Raw genomic sequence first — 26,641 nt, forward strand, 5'->3', positions numbered from 1 at the left:
CCCTGGCCTTTTCAGTGTGGTTCTCGCGGTGTGTTGCAGCAGATTATATATAGTGCGTTCCATGAACATGGAACTGTGATAGAACATAGTTTCAACACTAAGCTCTTGATTGAGCTGATGAGGCTACATTTTTCTTGAGTCATATTGAAAAGTCAAACCTTAATGAAGTGAGTATGAAAGCAAAAACTGCCATTCCAAACTACCACCAGGGGTGTTTTCATTTTCAACTTTTCTGCTCTGGTTTTTAGTCAAATATAGCGTGGTGCATGACCGTGAAAACTACCCAGCGACTCCTTTTCAATTTAGAACTATTGATTATAATGTTACATCTTTTTATTTAAGAATATGGCCAACCAAACGAACTCGTACAGCAAAAGTAGACGGCAAGCAGACGACTCCTGCCGCCTACGCCGCCGCTGGGCTTTCAGACGGCGAAAAGAACGTGTGACGCGGGGTCACATTAGGGCAGTGCAGTTTCCCCAGTTGGGTTGCCGGCGGCTCGCGCAGCTACCGCCCGTTTTCGCCGCTGTCACTGCTGTTAAAATGAGCCTGAATGAGGATAAATAAACATGACACAATCTTTGGGCTCCATTTCTGTGGGTAGTAAAAAATGTACTCCCTTGTACTCCTACATACCTCCCTTATGAAAATACTCTGTTTATATGGAGTAAATAAAACCTCCTTTTGGGTGTGCGTCAGAGGACAAGCCATTTACTCCCATTTGGTTTTTTTTTTTGTTAACAGGCCGCACGAAACGGTCGGGTTCCGGCCGGGCTTGTGCACCCAGGACGTGGTGCTTCGTTTACAACACGACATTATAAATTCGAGATCCAAATACGCGAAGGTAATTCTAGGTAAGATCTAACCAAAGCCTTCGACAATGTTAAACACGCGGCGATCCTTGCGGGGCTTCAGGAGATATAGGGAGTCGACGAGAGGACGTATAGTTACATCAATGATTCCCTGTCAAACAGAACGCTAAAACTAACTAAAATTTCAGGACTTAGACCAGCGAGGGCGGTGGAAGGCGTGGCGGTGTGAGCGGTGCGAGAGCGCCACTCACACGTCACGAGTACTGCATGCGCTGCACGGGCTGCAGGACAGTGCTGGTATAATATAATGATTTCCAAAAGCGCTACAACGGCTGAAAGATCGAACCGACTCCTGGAATAGGGACCGACCACCAGTGTTAGTGCCAATTAAAATGTTTTCGTAATGATCATCCTCAACCAGCTTCATACTATTTTTGAATTTGCCGCCTTTCACCAATAGCTGGAGTGACAGAGGCCATGACGGAAGGGATGAAAGCGGATAAAAGTGAAAGCGTTAGTTTCCCTTCTAGGCCTAGTTGTAACGTTTGCGTATCGTTTCTTTATATTTGGTTTTTTTAAGCATTCCCCGCATTTAGCCGAGTTTGTCTGAAGCCTGCTTTGTGGCAGGCTACTCACCTGCCCACCAGGTAGCAAGCGGCCCACCTGTGAGTAAGCAGTATAGGTAATTATTTTATAGAACGTTATGACAGACGCAGGGGTTCGTTTTCAAGGTTTATTGTGCCAACAGTTGAGGGAATACTATCCCTTTCGTCAGCGAAGGTTTACAATTATTCAGTTCAGCCAATACAAAGGAGCATCCCCTATGAAGCGGGTAATGACAGTTACCACCAAGCTGGGCTTTTTTTTTCAATATATTTCTTTAACGGTGTTATAAATCGCTCTATAAATTCGCTGTTTTCTTTAAATATATTTTTAATTCGACACTTTTGACCTTAGTCATTTCTCTGCTTTTGAGCCACCAATCACTGATTCATTCACATTACCATTGTTAACTCTAAACCCTAGAGCCTCAGGCAGGAGTGACTGTGCCTGCATCAACATGCGATAAATCTCGCCACATTCGAGTGTAATATATTCAATTTTTTCTAGATTCACCAGGCAAGTAGATTAGTGGCGCACCCAAGCGGCGCCCTTATGTGAACGGTTCGCGAATAGGCGCATGTCCGCGAATTCAAATACCGCTGTACGTCAATCGCGGATTGCGGAAAGCACCGGTCATTCAGTAACAAAAAACTGACAGATCCTTGCAGGCTGTGGATCTGGGTAGTTTCGCCGTCCTGCCTACCTGCGTTGTGATACATTGAAGGTCATCGTGGCAGTTGTCGCAGCTGCATTTTACCGCTGTCAAGTGGCATTTGGCGTCCGGAAACATGTAAGTGCTGTTGAAAGGATTTGGCGCTAGACCGCTTTTTCTTACACGCCTCTACATTGTAAACAGCTCGTCATGAGCGTCCGGAAGGGGGTGCAAGGGGGGGCGGTTGCCACCCCCTAGAATTACGGATATTATCTATGCACTAGTTCCTTTTTGGTGCTAACCTACTGCCCCCCCCCCCCCCCCCTGGAAAAAGTTCTGCGGACGCCCTTGAACCTCGTAATTTAAAGCTAACGGTACAGCTTCTTTTCTCAATGAGATGTTTGTTATTTGTTATCAGGGCCATCCCATTTGAACCATGTATTTCTTCAATGTTTTTGGGTCGGAAAAAAAGGGGGGGGGGGGCTTTAGCATGGTTTTCTAATGTAAAGTTATTGCTAGTGATTTCCGATGTTGCATGCAATAATGTGATTGTTGAAAACACGATTGATATATGAATCAGGTCTTGTCTGTAATTTATATGTTCTTCTGTCTTTGTGACCCGAAAGACGCGGGTTCGATCCCAGCCTCGGCGGTCGAATTTGGATGGAGGCGAAATTCTAGAGGCCCGTGTACTGTGCGATGTCAGTGCACGTTAAAGAACCCGAGGTGGTCGAAATTTCTGGAGCCCTTCACTACGGCGTCCCTCATAGCCTGAGTTGCTTCGGGACGTTAAACCCCCCATAAACCAACCTAAACCAACCTTCTGTCTTTGTCCTTAATGTGTTACCTATTTTATATGTCCTGTGTATTTGTTTTTAACTTGCAGGTCTGTCAAAGAGTGGTGTCTGAAAGACTTTGAGATTGGCCGACCGCTGGGGAAGGGCAAGTTCGGCAATGTATACCTAGCCCGAGAAAAGAAGACAAAGTTCATTGTGGCTCTTAAGGTGAGTTGAACTAGTCTGAAGTAACTTTTGACGTTGAGGTTTTGTTTTGCGGCCGGGCAGTGAAACCACGACATATCAACACCACAACATTAAGGACTGACTGTGACAGCGAAAAACGGGGCAGGGAGCGGCTTCACAAGCACTTGGCTTGCAAAGGCAGGACGCTTGGCATCGCGCTGCCTCTTCAGTTTTTTTTTCCTCCATGGTATTTAAGTACTACCCTGCTTGTCGTGAAAATGAATTCCATAGCTAAGATAATTTAAAAGTCCACTATGTATTCTTTATACGTTGATGACCTTCAAATTGCATGCACATCCTCAAGCTTGTCAACACGTGAGAGACAGATACAACTCACACTGAACAAGCTAGCGATTTGGGCAAACAGAAATGAGTTTGTTCTCCCCGCAAAAAAAGAGTTGCTGTTCTTTTCTCTCTCAAAAGAGGCTCGCAGGCTGATCACACCCTGCAATTAAATGAAATTATACTTCCAGTAAAAGAACATAAATTTTTGGGCATAAAATTTGACAAAAAGCTTACATTGATGCCACGCATAAATATCGTCAAAAAGAAATATTCGCAATTCCCGGATATACTCAAAGTACTGTAATGAAAACGCTAGGGATATGATAGAACATGTCTTTTACTAATCTACCTTTCTGTAGTACACTCTACCTTACACAATGGATGCGGTGTGTATGGGTCCACGAGACCACCTTAAAGGTGCACTGAAGAGGATTCTGAACTCGTCTTTTTGCTGCGGGAACTCGATCTACACGTTCCTAGCATTCTTAGAAACAGTGACTTATTGCCCTGTGTGGCCGGTTTCCCCAATTAAATCGAATTAACGTCCGGCTCCCGCCTTTTTTTTTTTAATTCTCCCTCATACGGTGGGCGGAGTCGACCAACGCGTGAAGCGCCTTTCACCCAGTCCCGTGGAGGCTTTGCTTTCGCTTTATTTTGTTTTTTAGGTTTCCATGAATAAATAGTTTCATTCGCAGATAATATAGCCACAAAATAAGCCCGAAGAAATAAAAATACGTGCGGACTATTTGCTACTACGGACTACTACGTATTACTCCGCCGATGGCAGAGCGGCAAGCCGCCACGGGACTGGGTGAAAGGCGCTCCACGCGTTGGTCGACTCCGCCCACCGTACGAGGGAGAATTAAAAAAAAAAAGGCGGGAGCTGGACGTTAATTCGATTTAATTAGGGAAATCGGCCACACAGGGCAATAAATTGGAGTTTCTAAGAAAGCTCAGAACGTGTAGATCGAGTTCCCGCGGCAAAAAGACAAGTTCAGATTCCTCTTCAGTGCACCTTTAAGAAACCTGGATCCTGTACACAACCTAGGTTTGCAACTCTCAGTCAGCACGTGCAGAACATCCCCCATAAATAGCCTCTATGTCGAAATCAATGAACCCTCCCTTACAGACAGAACTATGCTCCCATGTACATATGTCCTGAAAATCCTTTCACTGCCGAAACACCTCTGTTATCTCATAGTTACAAGTGGGGCTCCAAAACACTGTTCAACAACAAACCCCAATCAGACCTCTATTTCTCCGCTTTGAGGATAGTTGCCAAAATATGGAAATACTGGACACCCTTCCTGATGTCTCCTCAAGACACGACCAACTGCCCCCATGGTACAGCCTTCCCACTGTATGTGACTTCACATTAGCACACTTTCGAAAGAAGCAAACACCACACAAACACATATTACAGGAATACCTGGTACTACAAGAAAAATGTGTGAACTGCACAGAATTTTATACTGACAGCTCAAAGACAGATTATGTCAGAAGTGCAGGAGTATGAAGAAACTGGAAAAAAATAATAAGGCTGCCAAACTGTGCATTCATTTTTAATGCCAAAAATTATGCAGTCTCTATAGCTATAGACAGAATAATAAATAACAGTATTGAAAACAGCATAATCTACATGGATTCACTTAGCGTGCTCACGGCACTATATTCCAGAAATGCGGTTGAAACCATAGTAGGAAACATAATACAGTCGTGTTCCATTAATACGACCCCCGTTAATATGGACAACTCGAATTATGGACCGTTTTTCTGAGGACCAAATTTTTTTAAATATTTGTCTTGTTAATATGGAAACTCGCTGTCTGGACATGCATTTTTGTCCCATTAATATGGACAATGATGAGAACAAAATTTCGAGTGCCCCTACCACATATAATTTGAGCGCAAAACACCAGCTAAAGACAGTGCGAATGTGTGACTGTCGCAGTAATGGCCTTTTTCTGTGTGCGTGGTTTAATGCTTTACAGTGGATGAGATTAAGAAGTTTGCGGGGATACGGTGGCCGCAACTGGCAAAGGAACAGGTTAATTGGAAAGACATGGGAGAGGCCTTTGCCCTACAATGGGCATAGTCAGGCTGATGATGATGATGATGAATGGCAAGATGACTGGGTGACACGCCTTACCATTTGCCGCATTGCATGAATGGCTGTAAAAACAAAAAAAAATTGTCTGTATGCTCCACCGAAAACCACATTCAGCAGCTGTCAGCCGAATGAGTACAGAGTTCTTGGGATGTGAACATTTGTTGTAGGAGATCACACCAAGAGGCACTATCATGCGCCTTATGAACCACTAGGCTCTTCAGACCTGCTTCAAACTACACCACGTCTTTCTAGATAATGGCGACCAGAATATTGCGCGTAGATCTGCTAAGATTGCCCGATTTCCACTTTACTACCCGCCAGCATGCACAGAAGCAGGCTGTAATCATAAATATTTTTTCAAAATATATTTTTTTGTTTTTCCTCATGATTCGTTATTACAAAAGACTTGCTTTGTGGACAGTTTTGCTCAGGAACCTAAGTGTCTACATTAGTGAGACACAACTGTACACAACATAGAAAAAGTCACAACACAGGGACATATGGTAAAACTCTGCTGGGTGACGAGCCACGTGGGAATAGATGGGAATGAAAGAGCTTGCAGCCATGAAACCAAGAAAGTCAGCATGCCCCATAGAGACTGCACAAGATTAATACACACTAATCTGGTGGCTAAATGACAGGAACCTTGGGACAATGAAGTGAATAACAAACTTCACTTTGTAAAGCCCATGGTAGGTGAGTGGAAAACCCGTGGGCACCAGGAACGTCTCATGGACGTATTTTTATGCCGTCCCCGTATTGGACATACACAGCTTGCACACAATTTCCTGCTGACAAAAGAAGACAAACCTGTTTGTGACAATCTATTCTCATGCACGGAACTCGAAAAACTAAGGAGAAAGTACTTTAGTTAATTTTATAGTGAGCGTGTCCTTTGTCACCCAAAGCTGCTCTTAGGTTACAGTGCAATTGTTGACATGTCTTGTGTTTTTAGCTTTTTGAGAGAGGCTGTTTTTTTCTTGATAAACTGTAAATTTGACCCAGTGCCTCACTTGATTTTGGTACACCTCGGCCACTTTCTCAGTCCTGAGAAGAAGGCTGAGGTCTTTGTTTGATTGAATGGAAGCCTCAAGATCTTTGCCTAGCCAAGGATGGCCGTCGAGGTTACCCGACCTTCTTTAGCCATTTCTAAAATTTCTTTCCTCTGTCATTACTAGCGAGTGCAAAATAGCTTTTTAGGCCCTCTACGCTGCCAGTGCTTTTTTGCATTTTTGGTAAAATTCTGTGGAAAACAATTTTTCTGTACCTTGAGCTTGGCACATGATGGCCTTAGATGCTTAAGCACTGCTAAACCCAACACAACACAACGCAATGCTAAGTTGATGCTGCTGATAGCTGGCAATGACGTTGGCCTCTTGTTTATAACTTGCTGTGGCAATGCCGTTTAGCCCACAGATAATCCCTACGAAAGAAAAACTGTGGAAAATGTCCCTGCAGGTGATGTTCAAGTCTCAGCTGCAGAAGAACAGTGTGGAGCACCAACTGCGGAGGGAGATCGAGATTCAGTCTCACCTCAGGTGAGGCTGGCCAGCTTCCTGTCTACTGACTGTGAACAACAGGGCAGAGACAAGGGACAGAGGAAGCAGACAGGATTGGCGCTGTCTGCTTCCTCTGTTTCTTATCTCTCCACTGCTATTCACAGTCAGTATGTACCAACTATAGCTCAGCTCGCCGTCTTCATCATCATCATCGTCATCATCATCATCAGCCTGACTGCCCACTGCAGGGCAAAGGCCTCTCCCATGTCTCTCCAATTAACCCTGTCCTTCGCCAGTTGCGGCCACCATATCCCCGCAAACTTCTTAATCTCATCCGCCCCGCTAACTTTCTGCCACCCCCTGCTACGCTTGCCTTCTCTTGGGATCCACTCCGTCACCCTTAAGGACCAGCGGTTACTTTGCCTTCGCAATACGTGCCCTGCCCAAGCCCACTTCTTCCTCTTGATTTCGACAAAGATGTCATTAACCCGCGTTTGTTCCCTCACCTGCTTCCGATCTCTTAACATTACACCTGTCATTTTTCTTGCTAACTTAAGCTGAACCCTCTTTGTTGGCCTCCACGTTTCTGCCCCATAGATGAGTACCGGTAAGATACAGCTGTTGTATACTTTCCTCTTGAGGGATATTGGTAAACTGCCATTCATGATCTGTGTGCACCAGCTGGAGATTGAGCTGGATGTGGCTGGGGATAGACTGCAACTTTTTATGCTGCACTGCATGGCACTTGATGCATGAAAGTTGTTGCACCACTCGCTCTTTTTGCTTCGTTAATTTCCATGTTGTCCTCACTTTTTTCGTGCTTCTTGAGCAGTTTACTGATCAAAGCTGAGTTCTTGGATGTTTTCCTTGTTGCATTCAGACATTTGTTTGCTTTCCTTGTACAGTAAAACACGTAGTTGGACTAGTTGTGTCTCTGTTGTGTCTGCAGTAGCAGAGACCCTGTTACAAAAAGTGAAAGAGAAGAAAAGCACCAGAGCCAAGCCATGACAAAGATTGCTGTCAAGTTTGATGTGCCTGTAGTTTTCTCAGCCCCGAGAAAGCTGAGCAGCTTGTGCGCACATATCGGATGTAGGAAAAAAACTCCAGGGCGAAAGAGGCATGGCAAACCCTCTGTGAACTGTGCATTTGGTGTGGTATATGAAATAGCAGACAGACTTGCGGCGGGCTTTATATGGGCCAAATGGTTTCTTGCGGTCTAAATCGCTAGAAAAGGGAACTGGGTCCAATTTGCCCCTTCACTGCGAAGAGTGCAAATCTGAGCCGGTGCTTGATGGTATCAAGATTCTTGGCAGGAGTCATGATGAGACAGTGCGTGAGGTTCTAGAGGCCTTTCTGATTGCAAAGAAAGGAAATACATGCTGTTCTGTTGCCCTTCGAAGTAAGGAAACCACCTTCATAGAATGTTTTTCGTAATCACCATGCCTTGATAGTGAATATGTGTGTTCTAAGAATGAAAAATTCCATTCTGCATGTTTGTTTGATACTTATGTGCTGAAAGCGTTCCAATTTTTGCTCTTTTTTGTTTTATTATGTACGACTGTTTTTTGCAATGATTATCTGACACTGCTTTGCAAAGATGTTTTTTTTTTTTAATGTAAGTAGGCACCGGTAACTGTGAGAATAACCGTAATATAGAAGGTTTTGTGGTCATTGTAAGTTTTGTTTCTATGACGAAAGGTTGATGTGGTAGCGATTGTGAGAGGGTCATGTGACTGAGTGCCCCTTATATATTTGAGCCTTGAACTTTCGAATAAACAGTTAATAGTCCTGTCTCTTTCCTATCTTCCCCTTCTTTTCCTCAGTTTTCCTGTGTGCGTCTTTCTTTCTTCTGGTTTGATTTCTTAATAAATAAATTTCCTTGTACAATTAAACTTTGTAGCTTTGGAAGAGTCACAACATTAGCATTTATCAGAATGGGTAACGTGTTGCACACAGTAGCTGCGTCTACAACACATTCAAGCTCAATTTGGCAGTAAGAATCTTAGTTTCAGTGCGGCCTCTGCAGTGTCCTGAGCCGGCAGACACTGCTTTTGTTTTCAAAGAAAACTTTTCATTGGGTATCATGAGTCCTTTTACAAATGCTTTGCTTCATAATAAGGTCACCGCATGTGCATCTTGGCACTCGCCAAATATTGTACTGTGTGATCTTGCCCTGGGTACCTTCATTATTTGACAAGGTAGTCTGCATCATCAATATCTATCCCTGGTGAAAATGTTCAGCTTTGCGATTCAGTTAGAGATTATGGTGCACCCTTTCGGGAAGCTATGAGAAAGTTCCTCCTTAGTATCGCCAGTGGTGGGAAGGCTGTGCTGTTTGTGGCAGACTGCACCATTGCATTGCTATGTGCTGCTGCATATTGAATTTTTTCTGTGAAATTGCTTCATTGCCACACTTAAGCACAGTTCCAACAATAAGGAGGGCGAAACCCAGGTTCTCTAGCTGCAGCTCTGTGCTGGCTGATTTTTCATGTAACGACCAGTGGGAGAGGGTGCAGTTCATTACTGGCCACTGTGTCCCTGATGCAGGCACCCAAACATCCTGTGCTTGTACAACTGGTTCCACGACCAGACGCGCGTCTACCTCATCCTGGAGTATGCACCCCAGGGGGAGCTGTACCGCCACCTCACCAGGGCGAGGCGGTTCACCGACCAGAGAGCTGCGACAGTAAGCACCCTCCTGCTTCTGCGCCACTGTGATGTCTTCTAGGTGATCCCTATGAGACAACGCAGCTTTAATGCCTTCCAGTTTTCCTTCTTAGCGAAAATTTTTATTGCGTAAGCAATACGGCGCCAGGTTTCAAGGTGTCGCTTAGCTCCCGGCGGTAGCCGAGGTCAAACAGATGGAGCGCCGTTGCCATAGCAACCGTTTCAGTCGTGCTCCACCAGGCTGCAGGACCGTCGCTGCGCCACTGACGCCGCCGCTGCGCGCCTAGTCGCGCGCTCTTGACGCATGTGTCAGAATATGGAGAGAGGAGAGAGGAAGCGGGAGGGAAATGGGGAATAAATACGCGCGTTCGCCTCGGGCAAAACAGTTGCTGCTTGCTTACACAACTTGCCCAGTTTAACCACAGCTAAACCTCAGCTAATTTTTTGTGGCTCTTCCTGAGCATGTTTGTCCGGTAGCAAAAGGTGTACTTAGTGAAGAGAAAATTGCTTTTAAAAACGCCACCACTCGATCATATCTGGTGACCCCTACACCAGAAAGAATTCCATGACCACTGTTTCGAAGTGAAAAGTGGTGTAGCCTAACCTCTGGAATAAACATCCAGAAAATTGTTGGTGCACCGCAGTTTACTTGCTAAGTTGACTGGCGATGGCAACATCTGTATTTCATTTTTAGGCACCTAGACACGTTTGGTCAAATGTTTACGGGAAACCCCCAAGGTGGAGTAGATTAGTAATAAGGCCCTACCATAAGCTTGCCGTCCCGGTTAGCTGAACTGGTAGAGCGACTGCTCCGGTGAAGCAGTGGTCCCGGGTTCGAACCCCGGACCAGGACGAATTTTTCTTTAACTACAAAGTTTCTGAGAAAGCTGTATAGCTTTCCTTTGTAGCCGTATGGCTGCGCTCGGGTGGATGTCAATGAGTAATTACTCCCTTATTACTAGACACGTTTGAAGCAGTGAAGAAACACCTGTGAGTATACTTAAATAGGAAATGGTCCAGTTCCCCAGAGATCTACGTTCTGGTTGTGTATATATATATATATAGGTCACAAATATGCATTCAATTTATTGCATGTTGCAAATGTGCTTCAGTCTTCTGTTCTGAGCTGAAACATGACATACCTCCATGCAGATGAGAGCGGTCATCTCATGGTACAGGATTCAGCTCTCATCTGCTAACCGTCCACTTTTTAATGCACGTGGCCAACTGAGGCTTGGCCATGTCCTTCATAGCTCGTTCTATGTCATTTTGCTGCTCCCAAAAGGCCTGTTGAGTATGTCATTCAGATAAAACCACATTGAGAAGTGGTAAAGCTGGTGGCGCTACACTTCATCCTCCATGGAGAGGCGCAGTAATGTCAGGAAGACGAGGTTTCTTACTTGATTTGGCTATTTTTAGGCGTAAAACCTGGATTCAGCAGTTAAAAAACAAATCTCCTCCAGGCAAACTAGAAAAGATGTGGAAGTTTCCATACCAGTTTAGCACCAAACTTTCAATTGCTTTAAATCTATTGAAGGAGTGAAGAATGCAGTATCGAAATAACTTATTCTGTGCACAAAGGCGAGCGGTGCAGCGCAACTACCAATTTCGAGGTACAATCCATGCTTTCGGCCCAACACTAGTCGAGCCAAACACGAAACCCGGCATTCCCACAGTGGGTGAAGTGTTCTTTAAGAAAGTTGCATAGACGATGGCGCCAGCTTTCTCTCTAGGTAACATTTAGAGACTGGGCTAAGGCTCGTGCACACTGCTTACTTATTGCCACATAATGTAGGCTACTTAGTAAAACACGTTGCGGGGCTAGTTGGCCAGCGCCTGTCCTGTCATGTCCTCTGTGTATTCGTCCTAAAAGTTAGCGCTGCTTAAATTTAACGAAAGAAAATGTAGGCTAGGAATGACATGTTACTTCTGCCACACTTTTCACAATGTATCCTTTCCCTTACGGCGACGTTTTTCTTTCCTCAAAAGCAATCTTCATTTTGATTTTCATCTGGTAAACATGGAGACTGTGCTGTCTTTTCCTTCCTCCATAGTTGCTACCCACTGGAAGTGTATGCCTGCTATTGTTCTGATGCATGGTGTCCAAGGTTACCACTGTGAGTCACGGCACGTTGTCAAACATTGAGGCATCGTTTCGTCTGTAGCGTTTTGCATTGTTCATGTTTAGACTACTGACATTGTCGTCGTCAGTGCGCATATACAGGTGTCACCGCCATTCACATCCAGAGGTCACAGAGTCCTTTTTAAGTCTAGATGTCACGAGTTCAAATTGAGTGGCAGGAAAATTTTTAAGTGCACTTATCTCAACAATCAATGTCTTTTCCTGCTGGAAAAACATCAGCATACAGAGAAAGGGCCACAGATAGATTTGTCCTCGATGTTCCTTTACCCATAAAATTGTGACAATTCAGGCCCAGTTTTCAACCAGAAATTTCCTGTAAAAGGGAACATTTTCCATATGGACCATCACTGCTTGTAGCCATGCTGCCTGGTGGTACCTGTCTTGCTGATCTGAACAATGATTGCAGGCTTTTGGCACACTCAGATATACTTTCCACCTCTTTTAGTACTCCCCTCAGTACTTTGCAGGGGTGATGATTTTTGAGAAGAGATATGCTGTTGATAAGACTGACTACATTCTGGGCACTGATTGAGATGCGATCGCATTATGTGGTGCTGTTTGAAACTGCAAAGTGTTGTCGCCTCGTTGTTAAAAACTTATTGGGTGCATATGGGCCTCTTCCTCTTGCGCAGTACATCTACCAGCTGTGCAATGCCCTCAAGGTCTGCCACAGCCAGAAGGTCATCCACCGGGACATCAAGCCCGAGAACCTGCTCCTAGGATGCAATGGCGAGATTAAGATTGCAGACTTCGGCTGGTCCGTGCATGCGCCCTCTTCCAGGTAAGGGCGCCAACCAATTTTTTCAAAACCAACACAAGCCTCATTTCTTTGTACCATGGAGGATTCCAGCATTTTGTGTGCATTTTTGCTTTTCCTGTTGTGCATCCGACACATTGGCTCAGTGGCCACGGGTCATTTGGCTCCTGAGCGCAAGTTCACAGGTTAGTTCGCAGTTGTTGCTGCCGGATTTCAGCAGATGCGAAACACAAAGCCACCTCACGCGATGCTCATTAAAGAAACTCGGGGCACTGAAATCAAACTGTGGCCTTGTGCCACGTTACGTCATAGCCAACGGCATTCCTTCGCCAAGTAAAAGTTGGAAAACATTAATCAGTCTTCACTTCATCCCTGACTAGTGAACTGCACGGGCGATTTCTTTAAATAAAAATGTACTGAGATTCCCCAGTTAAACATTTTCTCAAGATGTAATGTGCAGAATGACTTAGAGGCTCATCATCATAAAATTTCATTGTTTTGTGATTAGCAAATGTGGTGGGATTCTACTTTTCCAGGTGCTAACATGTCCTCTGTAGTTGTGCTTTCCTACAACTAGAACTACTCATAAAGCAAGTCATCCGTAATAAGGAATAGTGAAGACAAAGAAATATTTCACTTTGTGATTAAAGACTCCTCCTTCTGTACATTGTAATTGACTGTGAAATGGAAATTAGATGAAATCTGGAGAGCTCTTTGTGCATTTTTCATTATCTTTAGAATAATGCAGTGCTGTTTGAAATGCCTAGCAGTCCACAAAATGCATATGAGACGCATGATAGCATCTCGGGGCATGACGACGTATCTGCCACTACAACTGTTTACACCCCACGAACCACTAGTACATAGAGTAGATTCACAATAATTCAAACTCTGATAATTCGAGCTTTGAGTTCATTCAAACAAACTTCAAAGTTTTGGTTGCCTGGCTATATTTTCAATGCATTTTAGAGCCTCTTCATTCGTACTGTAGATCCTCTTAAATTCGCCTTATTTGAACTTTCTGGTTTGTTCCAATGATCCCGGTGCGTAAAAGAGCGGCAGCAGAGGTCGGATACGTCAGGTTTGAGGCACTGCATGAACTGAAAATTTGGCCGCTCCATCCAAAAGCCGCTGCGGTTGCTCAGTGGTTATGGTGCTCGGCTACTGACCCGGAAGACGCGGGTTCGATCCCGACCGCGGCGGTTGAATTTCTTTGGAGGAGAAATTCTAGAGGCCCGTGTACTGTGCGATGTCAGTGCACGTTAAAGAACCCCAGGTGGTCGAAATTTCCGGAGCCCTCCACTACGGCGTCTCTCATAGCCTTAGTCGCTTTGGGACGTTAAACCCCAATAAACCAAACCAAACCAGTTAACTAAAGGGGGCCATGCCGATCGGAGTCATCTCGTTGCTGCATAGTTTCATTTTCTGAGCTTCACTACCAGCCCGCAACAATATTGGCTATCGGCCTCAGGGAGCCAACGCCAGCTGCGCATCGTATTGGACGCTGATTGGTGTGTGGCTGGTCACTTTTCTTTGCAGACATCGTGCTGTTCAGGCAAAAATGTGCGTTTCCCACACTTCCTTCTGTGTGGCCTCGTGTGTGCTAAAAATGCGTGGGCTTCACAAGCTGCTCTTTGTGTGGAGACACCACAGCTCCTGCACCGCACGTGTGTAAAAGGCCGCAGAAGGCCTTACTACTTTTGAGCAGCTCTACTTTGATATTCCCGACAGGGGGCAGCAGTACACCATGACGGAGTTGTCATCGGGTGCTAGAGGCACACCGGTGATGTGACTATGACGTCATACCACGTGACTAACCATATGACTCGCCGTTTGCTTAATAAGAAGACGAAGCCGCTGCTCACATTCAGTTTCGCCGGCAGGCAGTGCGGCCAGAACGCCTGCAAGAACCTTGGACGCTTGCAGTCATTGCGGTCTACCATGTTTGTGGCCGAGATACAGACAATGGCTAACTGCCACAGTGACCACAGAACCGTTTTTGTCGCCTTCAGGGTCTCTGCGGTCTACCATGTTTGTGGCCGAGATACAATGGCTAACTACCACATCGACCTCAGAACCGTTTTTGTCGCCTTCAGAGTCTTTGCGGTCCACCATATGTGTGGCAGAGGTACAGACAACGGCTAATGGAGCGTTCACTCTAACTAGGTTTAGAAGAATTTTGGGCCAACATTACCACCCATTTCACTGAAAGAGCACTGTACTGTCAAAAAAAAAGTTAGAACTAGAAGTATGCGAATATTTGAGTACGAATCGAGGATCTTTGCTTTTCTGTTTAAATTTCATTCGAGAAGTGGATATTCAAAAATTCCCAAATATTAAAAAATTCTCAAGTACTCGAGAGCGGCCAAATACCGCCAACTTTAATTACTCTGACTGTGGGTATACCGCTATATCTGGACAAATTATATCCAAATATTGATTTTAAACTGTCAGGAAAAATTCAAAAAAGCAATGGAACAACACGCATGCCAAGTGCTGGGAGGAATGAACTGCTTTATTCATTAGAGCGCACTGCTTTTATAGGCAAGTCACACATGCGCACTGGCGATAAGCTTGTCAGTGCCAAGCCACAACATTCCTTTCCCCTCTTCTTTTTGTTTTACTTGTAGCCCCAGCGGCCTGGTTGCCGTTTGGCTCTCGTGTGGGCGTCGTAGAGGAACGGGGGAAGAAGGCTGCAGTTTTTCCCCGCTCGGCTCACTAACGGCATCGGGGCTAACAGAAGCGGATCCCCGCAGGCTTTTGTCTGGGGATTTCGCCTGTGGTGTCGTTGGCTTGTTCCGGTCTCTGTCTGGTGGTAGGCGGATCTCAAACTCGTGTCAGCATCTGGAGCTGCTCCAAGGGTTTGCTCTGCGAATTGAGAAGGCTGGTGCATCGCAAATGGAAGAGGATGACGAACCACTTCACGATCAAGAACAGGAAACGTAGCCTTGACCATGTGATCACCATGCACAAAACTTTCTTCGTTGTTAATGCTTACGTACTTTTTGGCCCTAACTCGTCTGAGAAGGATGCCGACTAGCCGTGCAGGATCACCTTGTCTGGGTTCCTTATCATTTTCGCTTTCTTTTCCGTCGTTCAGCGCTTGCACTGTTCACATTCAGCACACTGCTAGGCTTGGATCTCCTGCGAGCGTTTGCAAGTGGACTCTCTCGCTTGCAACTGGATGAAAACAAGTTGGTTGACCACCCATTTCGAACAACCACAACGCAAAGGCGCATATTTCACGTTTTATACTTTCGTAATGGGTTCCATTCTTAATGCCCACACACGTGGCACTCGTCCTCTCACATGGAAAACACTTAAAGGTGCACTGAAGAGGATTCTGAACTTGTCTTTTTGCCGCGGGAACTTGATCTACACGTTCCTAGCATTCTTAGAAACTGCAACTTATTGCCCTGTATGGCCGATTTCCCTAATTAAATCGAATTATCGTCCGGCTCCCGCCCTTTTTTTTAATTCTGCCTCGTACGATGGGCGGAGTCGACCAATGCGTGAAGTTCCTTTCAGCCAGCTCCGTGGAGGCTTTGCTTTCGCTTTATTTTGTTTTTTAGGTTTCCATGAATAAATAGTTTCATTCGCAGATAATATGGCCGCAAAATAAGCCCGCAGAAATAAAAATACGCGCGGGCTATTTGCTACTACGGACTACTACGTATTACTCCGCCGATGGCAGAGCGGCAAGCCGCCATGGGACTGGGTGAAAGGCACTCCACGCGTTGGTCGACTCCGCCCACCGTACGAGGCAAAATTAAAAAAAAAGGGCAGGAGCCGGCCGTTAAGTCGATTTAATTTGGGAAATCGGCCATACAGGGCAATAAGTTGCAGTTTCTAAGAATGCTAGGAACGTGTAGATCGAGTTCCCGCGGCAAAAAAGACAAGTTCAGATTCCTCTTCAGTGCACCTTTAAGCATGAGCTCTTGCTTAGGTCAACTGTGATATGCGGGAAAGCCCACTTGCACATTTTCTCAAGGGACTCCCGAAAGGGAGCAGAGTTTGTGTCAAGGCCGAGAAAAGCGATCGTGTAAAAATCCCACCTTTCGCATGGTGCATTGTAACCTGCATGATATATCCATAACAGGAGGCAGGACAGCATTCGGAGTGCCCCTGTGACTAGTTCATGTAGTTTGTTAAATTCCAACTGCAAAGGGCATACACTGTTCGTAAAAGGTAACAATATTTGCCTACTTAACTTTTCCTAAACTCTTTTTTTCATGCTGAGCAGTTGCTCGATATTTGAAGCCTTTTTTTCTGCTTTTTTTTTGTCTCTGAGCTACAGTTTTCAGGTAGCAGTCTGTTGTTGTCCGATGAAATGCAACGCTATCCTTTTGTCTTTGCCCAAACTGCTTTTCTGCTTGCCCATTTAACAAGCTTAGTGTTCTGGCTCTGAAAATAAAGCGACTGCTGCAGCATTCCTTCGTGTCATGTGCGAGCACTCAAGTGCGGGGTCTTGCGGCTGGGTCTGCAGGCGAGCGACCATGTGCGGCACGCTGGACTACCTGCCACCAGAGATGATCGAGGGCACTGTGTACGATGAGAAAGTCGACCACTGGGCCCTGGGCATCCTCATCTACGAGTTCCTGGTTGGCAAGCCACCATTTGAATCACCCTCCACACAGGAGACATATCGGCGCATTCGTGACGCCAAGGTCCAGTTTCCGTCGCATGTCAGCGCCGATGCTCGTGACATCATTGGAAAGGTGAGGAGCGTTGCCACCAAGCCAGCTGACTAAGGGACCTGTAGTGCACCTGCTTGCTGGAAGTGCTGTTATATCGGCTTGGTTTTGTCAGGCTGGCACATAGCCACACCTAGCTGGGGAGCGCATCCTAGTGACATTTTGGTGGGGCCAATCCTACAGGTGGTTTATAGTTGTACGCCAAAGCAAGACCCAAATCAAAGAGGCTTGTCTTTCTTAACCACTAGTTGGTAGAGTAAAGTGCTGCAGAAGATCTGGTATGCTGGCCTTCTGAAGTAACTGGGAATATTTTTTTTTCATGCACTCTTTTCCTCCAATACTTCAAAATTCCACAGAGGCAAGGGAAGCCTAGAAAGTTGTTTTTGTCTTTCACTATACTTCATATGTCACAATCCTGCTTCAGTCCTCTAGGGGATAGTAAAAATTTTACATACCAAGCAATTCTGGAAAATGGCATTTTTTCAACAGGAAAAAGTGCATTTTTTCACTATAACAATAAATTTTACTATAACAATGAATATATTGGCAGGTGGCTTCAATTTTTTTTCGTTAACGTTTTTGCTGTCATCAAAGATGCTCCCATTGGTTTTCAATGGCAGTCTTAACTGCTCGGTATGAGCAGTGGAAAAACTTTAAAAGAAAGGTTTTGCCACGCATTGGAATAATGGACGAATACCTTCAATATTTTGTGACAGTACCTTACAGTATTCTAATATTCAAAATTTTTGTCCAAGCGTGCTTGACATGATGGCACTACAAAGCTTTTTGTTTGTAGACACCTGGGCCCACTTGCACGAAGCAAATAAGACAGTCTAGTTCCCAGTCTAACCTTATTAGCGGTCTAAACCCTCTCTTGGTTTTGAGAAAAGGAAAAGCGCATAACTGGTTCACTTTGTCGGCATCACAAACAGACTAAAAGCCTTGTGGCATTCTATTTCCTCCTGGACCGAAAGTGTCTGTCTACAAAGTGAGCCTGTTATGCACCTTAAGATTAAACTGGAAAATAGACTGTCCTATTTGCTTTGTGCAAGCGGGCCCAGGTGAAAGCAAGCACTGTGTAAAAAAAAAAAAAAAGAAACATAGAATGGAGTCTTGCGCAGAAGCACCGAGTGCAATGCCTAAGATTTCCTCTTCATTTTTGGAACCAGATATGCAGTCATTGTACTGTCTCTCCTCTTCCCAAGACACAACTTCTTGCAGCCTATGCGTGTGCCTTTAGGTCGAATCTGTAATGGAAAGTGTGCAACCATGTGCACAGTTTATAGGACCGCACAGCCAGTGTGTTATTGCGGACGAAATGTTAGTGACCTCCTGAGCCACAAAAAAAAAATAAAGTTACCTTTCCTTGAGTTGCCGTGGTGGCTCAGTGGTTATGGCACTTGACTGCTGACCCAGAAGGTGCGGGTTCGATCCCAGTCGTGGTGTTCGAATTTCAATGGAGGCGAAATTCTAGAGTCCTGTGTGCTGTGCGATGTCAGTGCACGTTAAAGAACCCCGGTTGGTCGAAATTTCCGGAGCCCCTTCACTACGGCGTCCCTCATAGCCTGAGTTGCTTTGGGACATTAAAACCCTATAGACCATAAACCACCTTCTTTTTTTTAATACCATCGGAAGCTGTCTTAGGCAAGGCAGTTTTCACTCGTACAAGTGCCAGCTTCATTCTGAATCTGCCTTTTTTTGCACAGCCGTCCTACTCATGCCACGCCTCTTCTCCTCTGCCTCACAGTTGAAAAGAAATTGGTTGAAAAATCGCTAGCGTGTACCACATGTTGGCGACAGATGCAAGTGATAGCTGCAAGTGCACATCTGTCACTTCGCATGTACAGTTGGTGCCGTGTTGCTATGGATAGTGCCAGTAGCAGGCACAGCAGAACCTTCATTCATTTGTTTTCAACCAGTTTCCTGGGTAGCAGACGAATTTTCACTCGCGTCCTAGAGTGTGCCACATGTGAAAAAACAAAAAGAAAAAGCAGGTTCTAAGCTGCATGCCCATGCTGACAGAAATTAGATTATTATGGAGGGTTTGTGATCCATGAATTGTTTTCCTGAGTGGCACAGACCGTTTTCATTCGAGCATGTGGGAGTGCCTGCACTCTATATCGACTTGCTTTCTTTCTTGGAACAGTTGGTGAGGAGACGGCCTGCCGACCGCATCTCTCTTGATGAGGTGCTGATTCACCCCTGGGTAGCCAAAAATGCGGACACGACTGTAGAGTGCAAGACTCTATGAAGAAAGTGTACAGCATGAACACAACTGCATGCGATAATTGTACATGCCAAGTGCAGCGCGTTTTATTTATGACCGCTACTGCAAAGGTCACCTTTATAGCTTTTAGTCAAAACTTTTATAACTTCATCCTGTGTTTTATTTTTGGAGCCCTGATTTGGCATGATACAAGTCATGGCAGTGACTGTGTCGTTTTTATTCTGTATTTGAGAGTACCACATATTTTTGTGCGCGATGCACAATGTATATTACTCCATCTTTTTTTTTCCCTTTTAAATATTTTTTTAGCCGTGCATCCTTTCTCAGTCGAGTACCTTTTCTTTTCCCAAGTGCTTGCCTTTCATGAAACCATTGTGCCTCTGAGTAAATCATTTGCAGTAAAGTGTTTTTCTTGGACAATAGTAACAGAGTGTAATAATGTAATATACCCCTCATGTAAAACCCCTGCATAGGGGCACTTGAGGTATTGAAAATAAATACCTGGTTTGCAAAATTATGTTGTGTGTTCAAATGATACTGAGTTGAGTAAAGCTGTGCATCTGGAAAGGAGAGTACAGTCAAATATCCTGCTTCAACGAAATTCAGGGGACCCGCGAAAAATCTTGTTGTAACGGAAGCTTCATTGTCATGAAATCGGGCCAGATTAATGGCAGATTGTCCTGGATAGTTCATGAACATTTACTTTGCAAAAATCTGCCAGCTTTGATCTTTCGCCGTTTCGCAGTCGGCGTGTGGAGGGATTTTCTTGGTACTCTGGAAACCTGAGACAATGGATGTGTTCGCGTGATAAACGCACCCGTATCATTTGCTGTCGAAACTAATATTTTTTCCGCACACATTTTAAAAGCGTCCCCGGTCCTGCGAGAACCCGCTTGAGACCGCGCTGTATGGAGGCATTTCGGCATGGACTTAGACGCGTGTGCGCCCGCGTCGCTGCGCGTTGAGTAGCGGTCGCTTGCACATTGAAATCGATTCTTTAGAAGACGTGCCAGAAATCCGGCTGCTCCGATTCTTCGAAGCTGTTTCGCGACGCGTAGTACAAGCAGACCGGGGGAGTGTTGTTCTGTTTAGTCTGTCTTGAATCACCATCACACGTAGTGCCTGTTCTAGGTCAGTGCCAGGGTGCAGCTAGTAGACGGGGAAAAAAAAACGTTACCACGACATTCGCCTGCGCGCGAAAGCAAGACGAATGCACCCTCGCCTGCAGAAGGCTTCTTGTAATGACGTACCGCCTACCGGCAGGCACGCCGGGCGACCGACGATCGCTGCGCTCAGCTTGTTCGGTGTCGCTAGGCCTAACGTGCTCTGCAACTGAAGCTTCAGGAAAAGCGCTTTAGAACTAGCCACCGCTTTTCATAAAGCGTTTGTTTTCAGCGGTTTTCGCTGACACGATAGATTGGAATGAACGCTTTCATTATACCTTCGTCAGCGAAGCGAGCGAAAAAGCCGCAAGCAGTCGTGCTCCGCATCGCATTTTTGTGCGCACGTGTTTACACATTCATTGCGATTCCGCAGAGAATGTCAGCTGCGCTATTGAAAGTGCACCGTCTTTGCCGCTGTTTTTGGTGAAACCGAACAAGATATATACAAGCATATGTGTATGCGCCCCCCCCCCCCACCAACAAAAATGGCAGCTTACTTTAGCGGTACCCCGCTATGAAAATTGTTCGTTGTGGGGAGAAATTATCGCATTGCCTTGCATGGTTTGCTGACGGGGAATCTGAAATACTTCCTTGTGGCGGAAATTTCGCTGTCACAGCGTTCGTTGTTGCGGGGTTTGGCTGCAGAACCGTTGTGAAACAGTAGTATTTACCACACATGGTTCCTGGTTTCTTTCCCTATTCTGCCATCAAGTCTCTTCAATGAACCCTGACCACCCTCTGGCCTAAGGTTCGGTATACTTTAGTGGTTATTAAAGCATTGTCCGAGGAATGCATTCCCGTAAATATTTCCTGCAGATTCCTGAAAGGGACAATGAGAACAACCCCACCTATATCTTGTTCTTATTAAAAATCAATTCTAAAACCCTTTCTGGCTATGTTCACGGTTGTTAGGCAGCAAAAAAAGCATTTGCTGCCAACTAAGGTGGGTATAGGAATATAACTTTTTTTGTTCCCACCACTTGATTCAGACTCATGTCAACACCGAAAGGGACTCCGTAATCACAGACTGGAAGCAGATAGCAATGTTGCCTGGCCTCTAAGATCTGCATTAAAACAAACTCTCGATGTGGTGCAATTTTCTTGCATAGATGGCAAGCGGTGACAACACCTGTATTTATATTTTTAATTTCTAGATTATGAAATTTCATTTTCAGTGAAAGTGAGTGCAATTAGAATGCAGTATTTATCCATACATGCCCATTTCAGTTTGCATTCAATGTCCTTGATAACAGCGGAGCTGCAGCTTTTGTAGTCAAGCAGTTTCACTACCCTTCTCTCACTCATGCCCTCTCCAAGCAGGCTTCTATCGCATACCAAGGCAGTTAGCATCTACAAGCGAAATTTCCCTTTCTGCTTCGCGCAAAATCTGCATCAGAAGTCTGGTGGTGATGACAGTAATGGCTTGATTTCAATGACGCAAGATCAGCTTGGTCAGACAGCACCATGGTGCCAAGTGTTTACCATCTACAACCAGAGGAGGCAAGCACCAGGCCAAAGGAAGGGTTGTACCCATTTCAAAGCCAGTGGGGTATGGTGACTCTGGGGATCAAAGCCCCGCACTTCCTGCATACAAGGTGGAGGTTAAAATCACGGGGCCACGCCAAAAGTCAACACTGACACGACGGATCAAAACAGCACACTGCATTTTGTGCTTTGATAAAACATTTGTTACAGCTTTGTAGGAGTACTTAAGCTGCAGTTAGGAACGATGCTTAGGCAACATGATAAAATGCTATAGTACAAAAAATTGAGCAAATGGAAGGAGTAAAAATAGGTGGCAATGCGTGGGCCTAAAGAATTCAACGTGACCCCTTCATGACCTGCTCTCAATGGAGAGGATGCTATGAGCACAAGGCAGCAGCTTGCACTGCTGCGCTGTTCTCACACACATTTGGAAGCTGTCGCCTCGAACTTGTACATTTCACTACAAACAATTTGTATGCAGCCGTTTCGAAATTAAGGCTTCTTCGAGCTTGAAAATGAATGTTGCAGTGAAAGACTGGGGCTACAGGATGTGTGCAGGTGGCCGAACAGTGGGGAAACACATGGCCTAACCTCCAGAGGTTGGCAAATTAAATTATTCCAATTAAAATATCCCAAGTCAGTTCGTTAGCTCGAGTGCACCCATTTCATCATCGGTATAGACGAGGAGACTAAGCAGGTTGAGAGGTGGACTTGGTTGAACTTTTACTATCCATGTGGCAAGGACTAAACGTTACTTATGTGATGGACAAGACTAATGTTTTGCAGAAATAGTGATGAGATCTGGTCTATACACTGTGCTTGTCCATAACATCCAAATGGCAGGGGCTGAATTGATGCCTGAAGTCTGTAGCATTCTTGCGTTACGCAGCTATTTGGCTAAGTGTGAAAGAATGTAATGAAATCGCGCATATTTTCCTATGGTTAAGGTAGATACCAACAGCAGAAAGATACTACGGTAACCCCTTACCCCCCCCCCCCCTTCCGATTCCTCTGACATGCATGCGGAAAGAGCAACTGAAATTGGTAGCGGTCGTGCTTACAATCCTGTGCATGAAATGTGTTTAATGGGAACAAGAGCAAGCTCAGCGCAAGAATGCCGAGCACGTACTGGTGATCGAAAACACACGCTTCGTCGGGAACCTTTAGTCTGCAGCTCGCCTATCCAGTTACTTCTCCACTGAGTCAAATCAATAGATCTACATTCTGACGCATAAAATTATCATAGATGACAGCGCACGTAAAAGGCGACAACACACGACACGCCAGCGCAGAAATCTGCTTAGAAGTACCGGTTTCCAGTCTGTACCCTACCTGGTCGACTACCCTCGGATGTCACGTTAACGAGTAACTGCGCGCAAGATAACTGCAGTACTGTCTGGTAGAGGGAAAATGTGAGTAGTGACGCACAGCATACACCCTCATACGTTAGCTAATGGAGCACAACAACGGCAGAAGCTAACACGTAAGCATGCATTCTACGCGCGGCGCCGGCGCGACCCGCAGTCCCTCGGGCCGCGCGCGCCGACAGATGGCGACTGGTGTCGAGAGTAGGAGCGCGCCCGCAGCCTGTGTGCGAGCGAGGGTAAAAGGGCTGTGGCGAAAGGTCAAACGGTGGCAAGGAGGAGAAGCGGCGGCGCACATGCGCAGTAGCCTGCGCCGTGCGTGACGTCACTCGTGCTCCGACATACGCCGGCTGACGCGAAGCGCGGTGTTGACTAGCGTAGTGAAGCTTTTCGCTTCAGTATCAAATCTAAGCACAGGCTCACTAAGCCCGCAAGCTTGCTTCGTCGCAAAGCACAGGAGAGCAGAAAATTCAGGGGCCACTTTGACGATCTAAAGTGCGCGAGGCGAAAGCCTTTCCACGCAACTTTGGCCGCATGGCGGTTGGCACACACGAGGCGGCTAGGGGCGACTTGGTTTGGCTAGCCATGACTAATTAGGTCGAGACTAATTAGTCATGACCCATGACTTACTAGTCATGATTGGTTATTGACTACCTAGTCATTATTCGTTAATGACTAACTAGTCATTATTCGTTAATGACTAACTAGTCATCACTAGTTAATTGATGACTGGTTAATGACTCGCTAGTCATAACTAATTAGTTAATGACTACCTAGTCATGTCTGCTTAATGACTAGCTAGTCATGACTAACCAGCCATGACAAACCAGTCATGACTGCTTAAAGGGGCCCTGCACCATAATCTGAGTGCATTGTTTTGCTTCCTTGTTGTAATTGTTGAGTTATGGCGACGCTATTACCACCGGTCATAACACGCATATTTCTGTATTTAATATTTTAAGTAGCTCGAGAATGAAAATCATGGCACTGACGGCGTCGGCACACAGCGGTGGTCTTTTGCATTTTTCAGCTGGCGGGCGATTATGATTGGATGAACAACTAATAACACGCTAATTGTGTTCGTGAGCAAAATATGTTATGTTTTGTTGTGTCCTTTTATATTAAATTAAAAAAAACTAGCATCTTTTCTTACGCAAAAGCATTTCAAAGCTTGTTAGGAAAAAAGCCCCAGCAGAGGCGCTGGCTATTACTTTGCATTAGAGTTATATGCAGTAACTCTACTTTGCATCAAAGAACTTCGTGGCCTCCAGCTGCGCCGCTCTGCCCAAGCTCTGCCCACAAGGGCGTCCGCAGAATTTTTTTCAGGGGGGGGCCCATTGGTTGTTGGCGCCGGAGGGGGGGGGGGGGGTATATTCGTAGCGAAAAGGCACTATTTGCGGAGTAAATTTATTTATTTATATATAAATAAAAAATAAGTAAAATACACACATGAAAGAAAATTACAAGCAGCAAATTAAAGCGCGGATTGTAGAGATACATTGGAGTTTATCAACAAAGAAACAATTAAAATTAATAAAAATGCAAAAAGATACTATCAATACTCGAAGTGCTAAGTCTTACTGCATACGGGTTCTCGACTCACCCGAATTGATGACCAGCACACAGCGCAATATGTTCACAAACACGCAACTACAGTCACTCAGTCAGTCTTCCTTGAACAGCAACTGTAGGCGCCTCGGATTTTTCTGGGCGAATTGCGTAGTTACACGGGTGATAAATTCATTTCTGTGCTTCATTACACGCTCTCAGTGCACAGTCATCATATATATTGATTGGGAAAATGGTTGAACGAGTACGTTGAAAACAAAAGATGACTATATACAACGAAAACTTATTTACAAGATAAATGCACGCTCGCAGCTTTATACACCTCGCTCCATCTTGCTCGCGCATCCGCACAGTCGAGCAACCGCACACACACTGCTCGCCGCTCGTCGTTTTCTCGTCCGCTGTCTTGGTTGTTCTCACCTTCGTTGACAACCCGCCACTAAAAACACCGAAGCACAAACACAGAGGCGCGCACATGTGCAAGGGCTTACTTGCCACAATATCCACGAATGCGCACTTTTGGGGTGTAAGGAACGCCGCGCGGCTTCCGAGGGGAAGGGACACCCACAACTAATTCGGTCGGAAAATTTGTTTTTGTGCTTTTATGGGGTTCAGAGCCCCAAAACGACTCAGGCTATAAGGGACAGAGTAGTACAGAGTTTCGGATAATGTCGACCACCTGGGTCTCTTTACCATGCACTGACACGCACAGTACATGGGCGCTGTTGTGATTTGAGGCCCAGCCAGAGGTGACAGGCGAGCCAGGCAGGCGCCATCGGGCTGCGTTGACCAAAGGCGCTGGTTTTCGGAGAAGACGCAAGGAACGCTGGTGTGGGGGCGCCTCTGGAGACTGCGTCGCCGTGAACAAAAGCAGCTAATCCCCTTTGCCGAAGGTTCTGAAAGCGGCGCTTCTACCGCACTGAGCTCTCCCGTGGATCGGAGGAGACAGCGAGCGGCGGCGGCGCCAACTCGTCGCCCGCTTGCCCCTGAGCAGCCCGACAAAGCGGGGGTGGACACGGTTGATTTGTCCTTCCCCCCTCAAGAATTCATCGGTGGCCGGCGTACGAACGTATCCTGATTCTAGCGAGCGACCTGTGCCCTCTTAGCGCGCGAGCGGCGCGAACTTGATTACTTTTGTATTTTGTAAATAGTGTACAAAGCTCTCCCCTGTCCTTTCTCGCTGTCGCTCCCCTCTATACTTCTCCTCACTATCCTCTCGCTTTCCCTTTCGTTTCCGCCGGCTGCAGCTCGGGTGCTTAAGATATTAGATAGCAATTGCCGCAGCCGGCAACACTCTTTTGCTTCACTTTTTATTTTTATTTTTTTTTAAATAAACCACTACCACCACCACCACCTGTGCCCTGTGCACTGTCTGCCTCCGTGTCGCTATCTCTCTAGAGATCAAAGAAACAGACACCCATCTCAAGACGGCTCGAAGCACATGCTCGCCGGTGCCGCTGCATGTCTGCAACAGGTCGTCCTTCAGCAGAGCTGGCGGTGGCGTGGTTTGAAAACGGCGGAACGACGCGCGCCCGGACGCGGCATTTCGCAGATGTGACCAAGCGTCGAAGCGGGGCTGCTTTTACCCT

The 26,641-nt window shown here is 45.8% G+C and overlaps 1 protein-coding gene across 1 annotated transcript; it reads left to right on the plus strand.

Moving 5' to 3' along the window:
• Positions 1-1,038: 1,038 nt before the first annotated feature.
• On the plus strand, positions 1,039-20,011 carry LOC149339098 (aurora kinase A-B-like). Its single transcript, XM_089547913.1, has 7 exons — positions 1,039-2,205; positions 2,954-3,071; positions 6,943-7,022; positions 9,531-9,669; positions 12,426-12,574; positions 17,037-17,268; positions 19,391-20,011. Coding segments are annotated over exons 1-7 (825 nt in total). The 5' UTR covers positions 1,039-2,203; the 3' UTR covers positions 19,496-20,011.
• The last annotated feature ends 6,630 nt before the right edge of the window (positions 20,012-26,641 follow it).

This window comes from Amblyomma mixtum, chromosome 6 (genome assembly GCF_055824585.1).
Source record: "Amblyomma mixtum isolate Tamu chromosome 6, ASM5582458v1, whole genome shotgun sequence".
In the NCBI taxonomy this organism is placed as follows: Eukaryota; Metazoa; Arthropoda; class Arachnida; order Ixodida; family Ixodidae; genus Amblyomma; species Amblyomma mixtum.

What these genes read in the sequence shown, in the direction of transcription:
- LOC149339098 (XM_089547913.1), top strand. An exon ending in AGTTCATTGTGGCTCTTAAG is followed by an intron (nt 3,072 to 6,942) that starts GTGAGTTGAACT and finishes ATGTCCCTGCAG; the next exon opens with GTGATGTTCAAGTCTCAGCT. An exon ending in GAGATTCAGTCTCACCTCAG is followed by an intron (nt 7,023 to 9,530) that starts GTGAGGCTGGCC and finishes TCCCTGATGCAG; the next exon opens with GCACCCAAACATCCTGTGCT.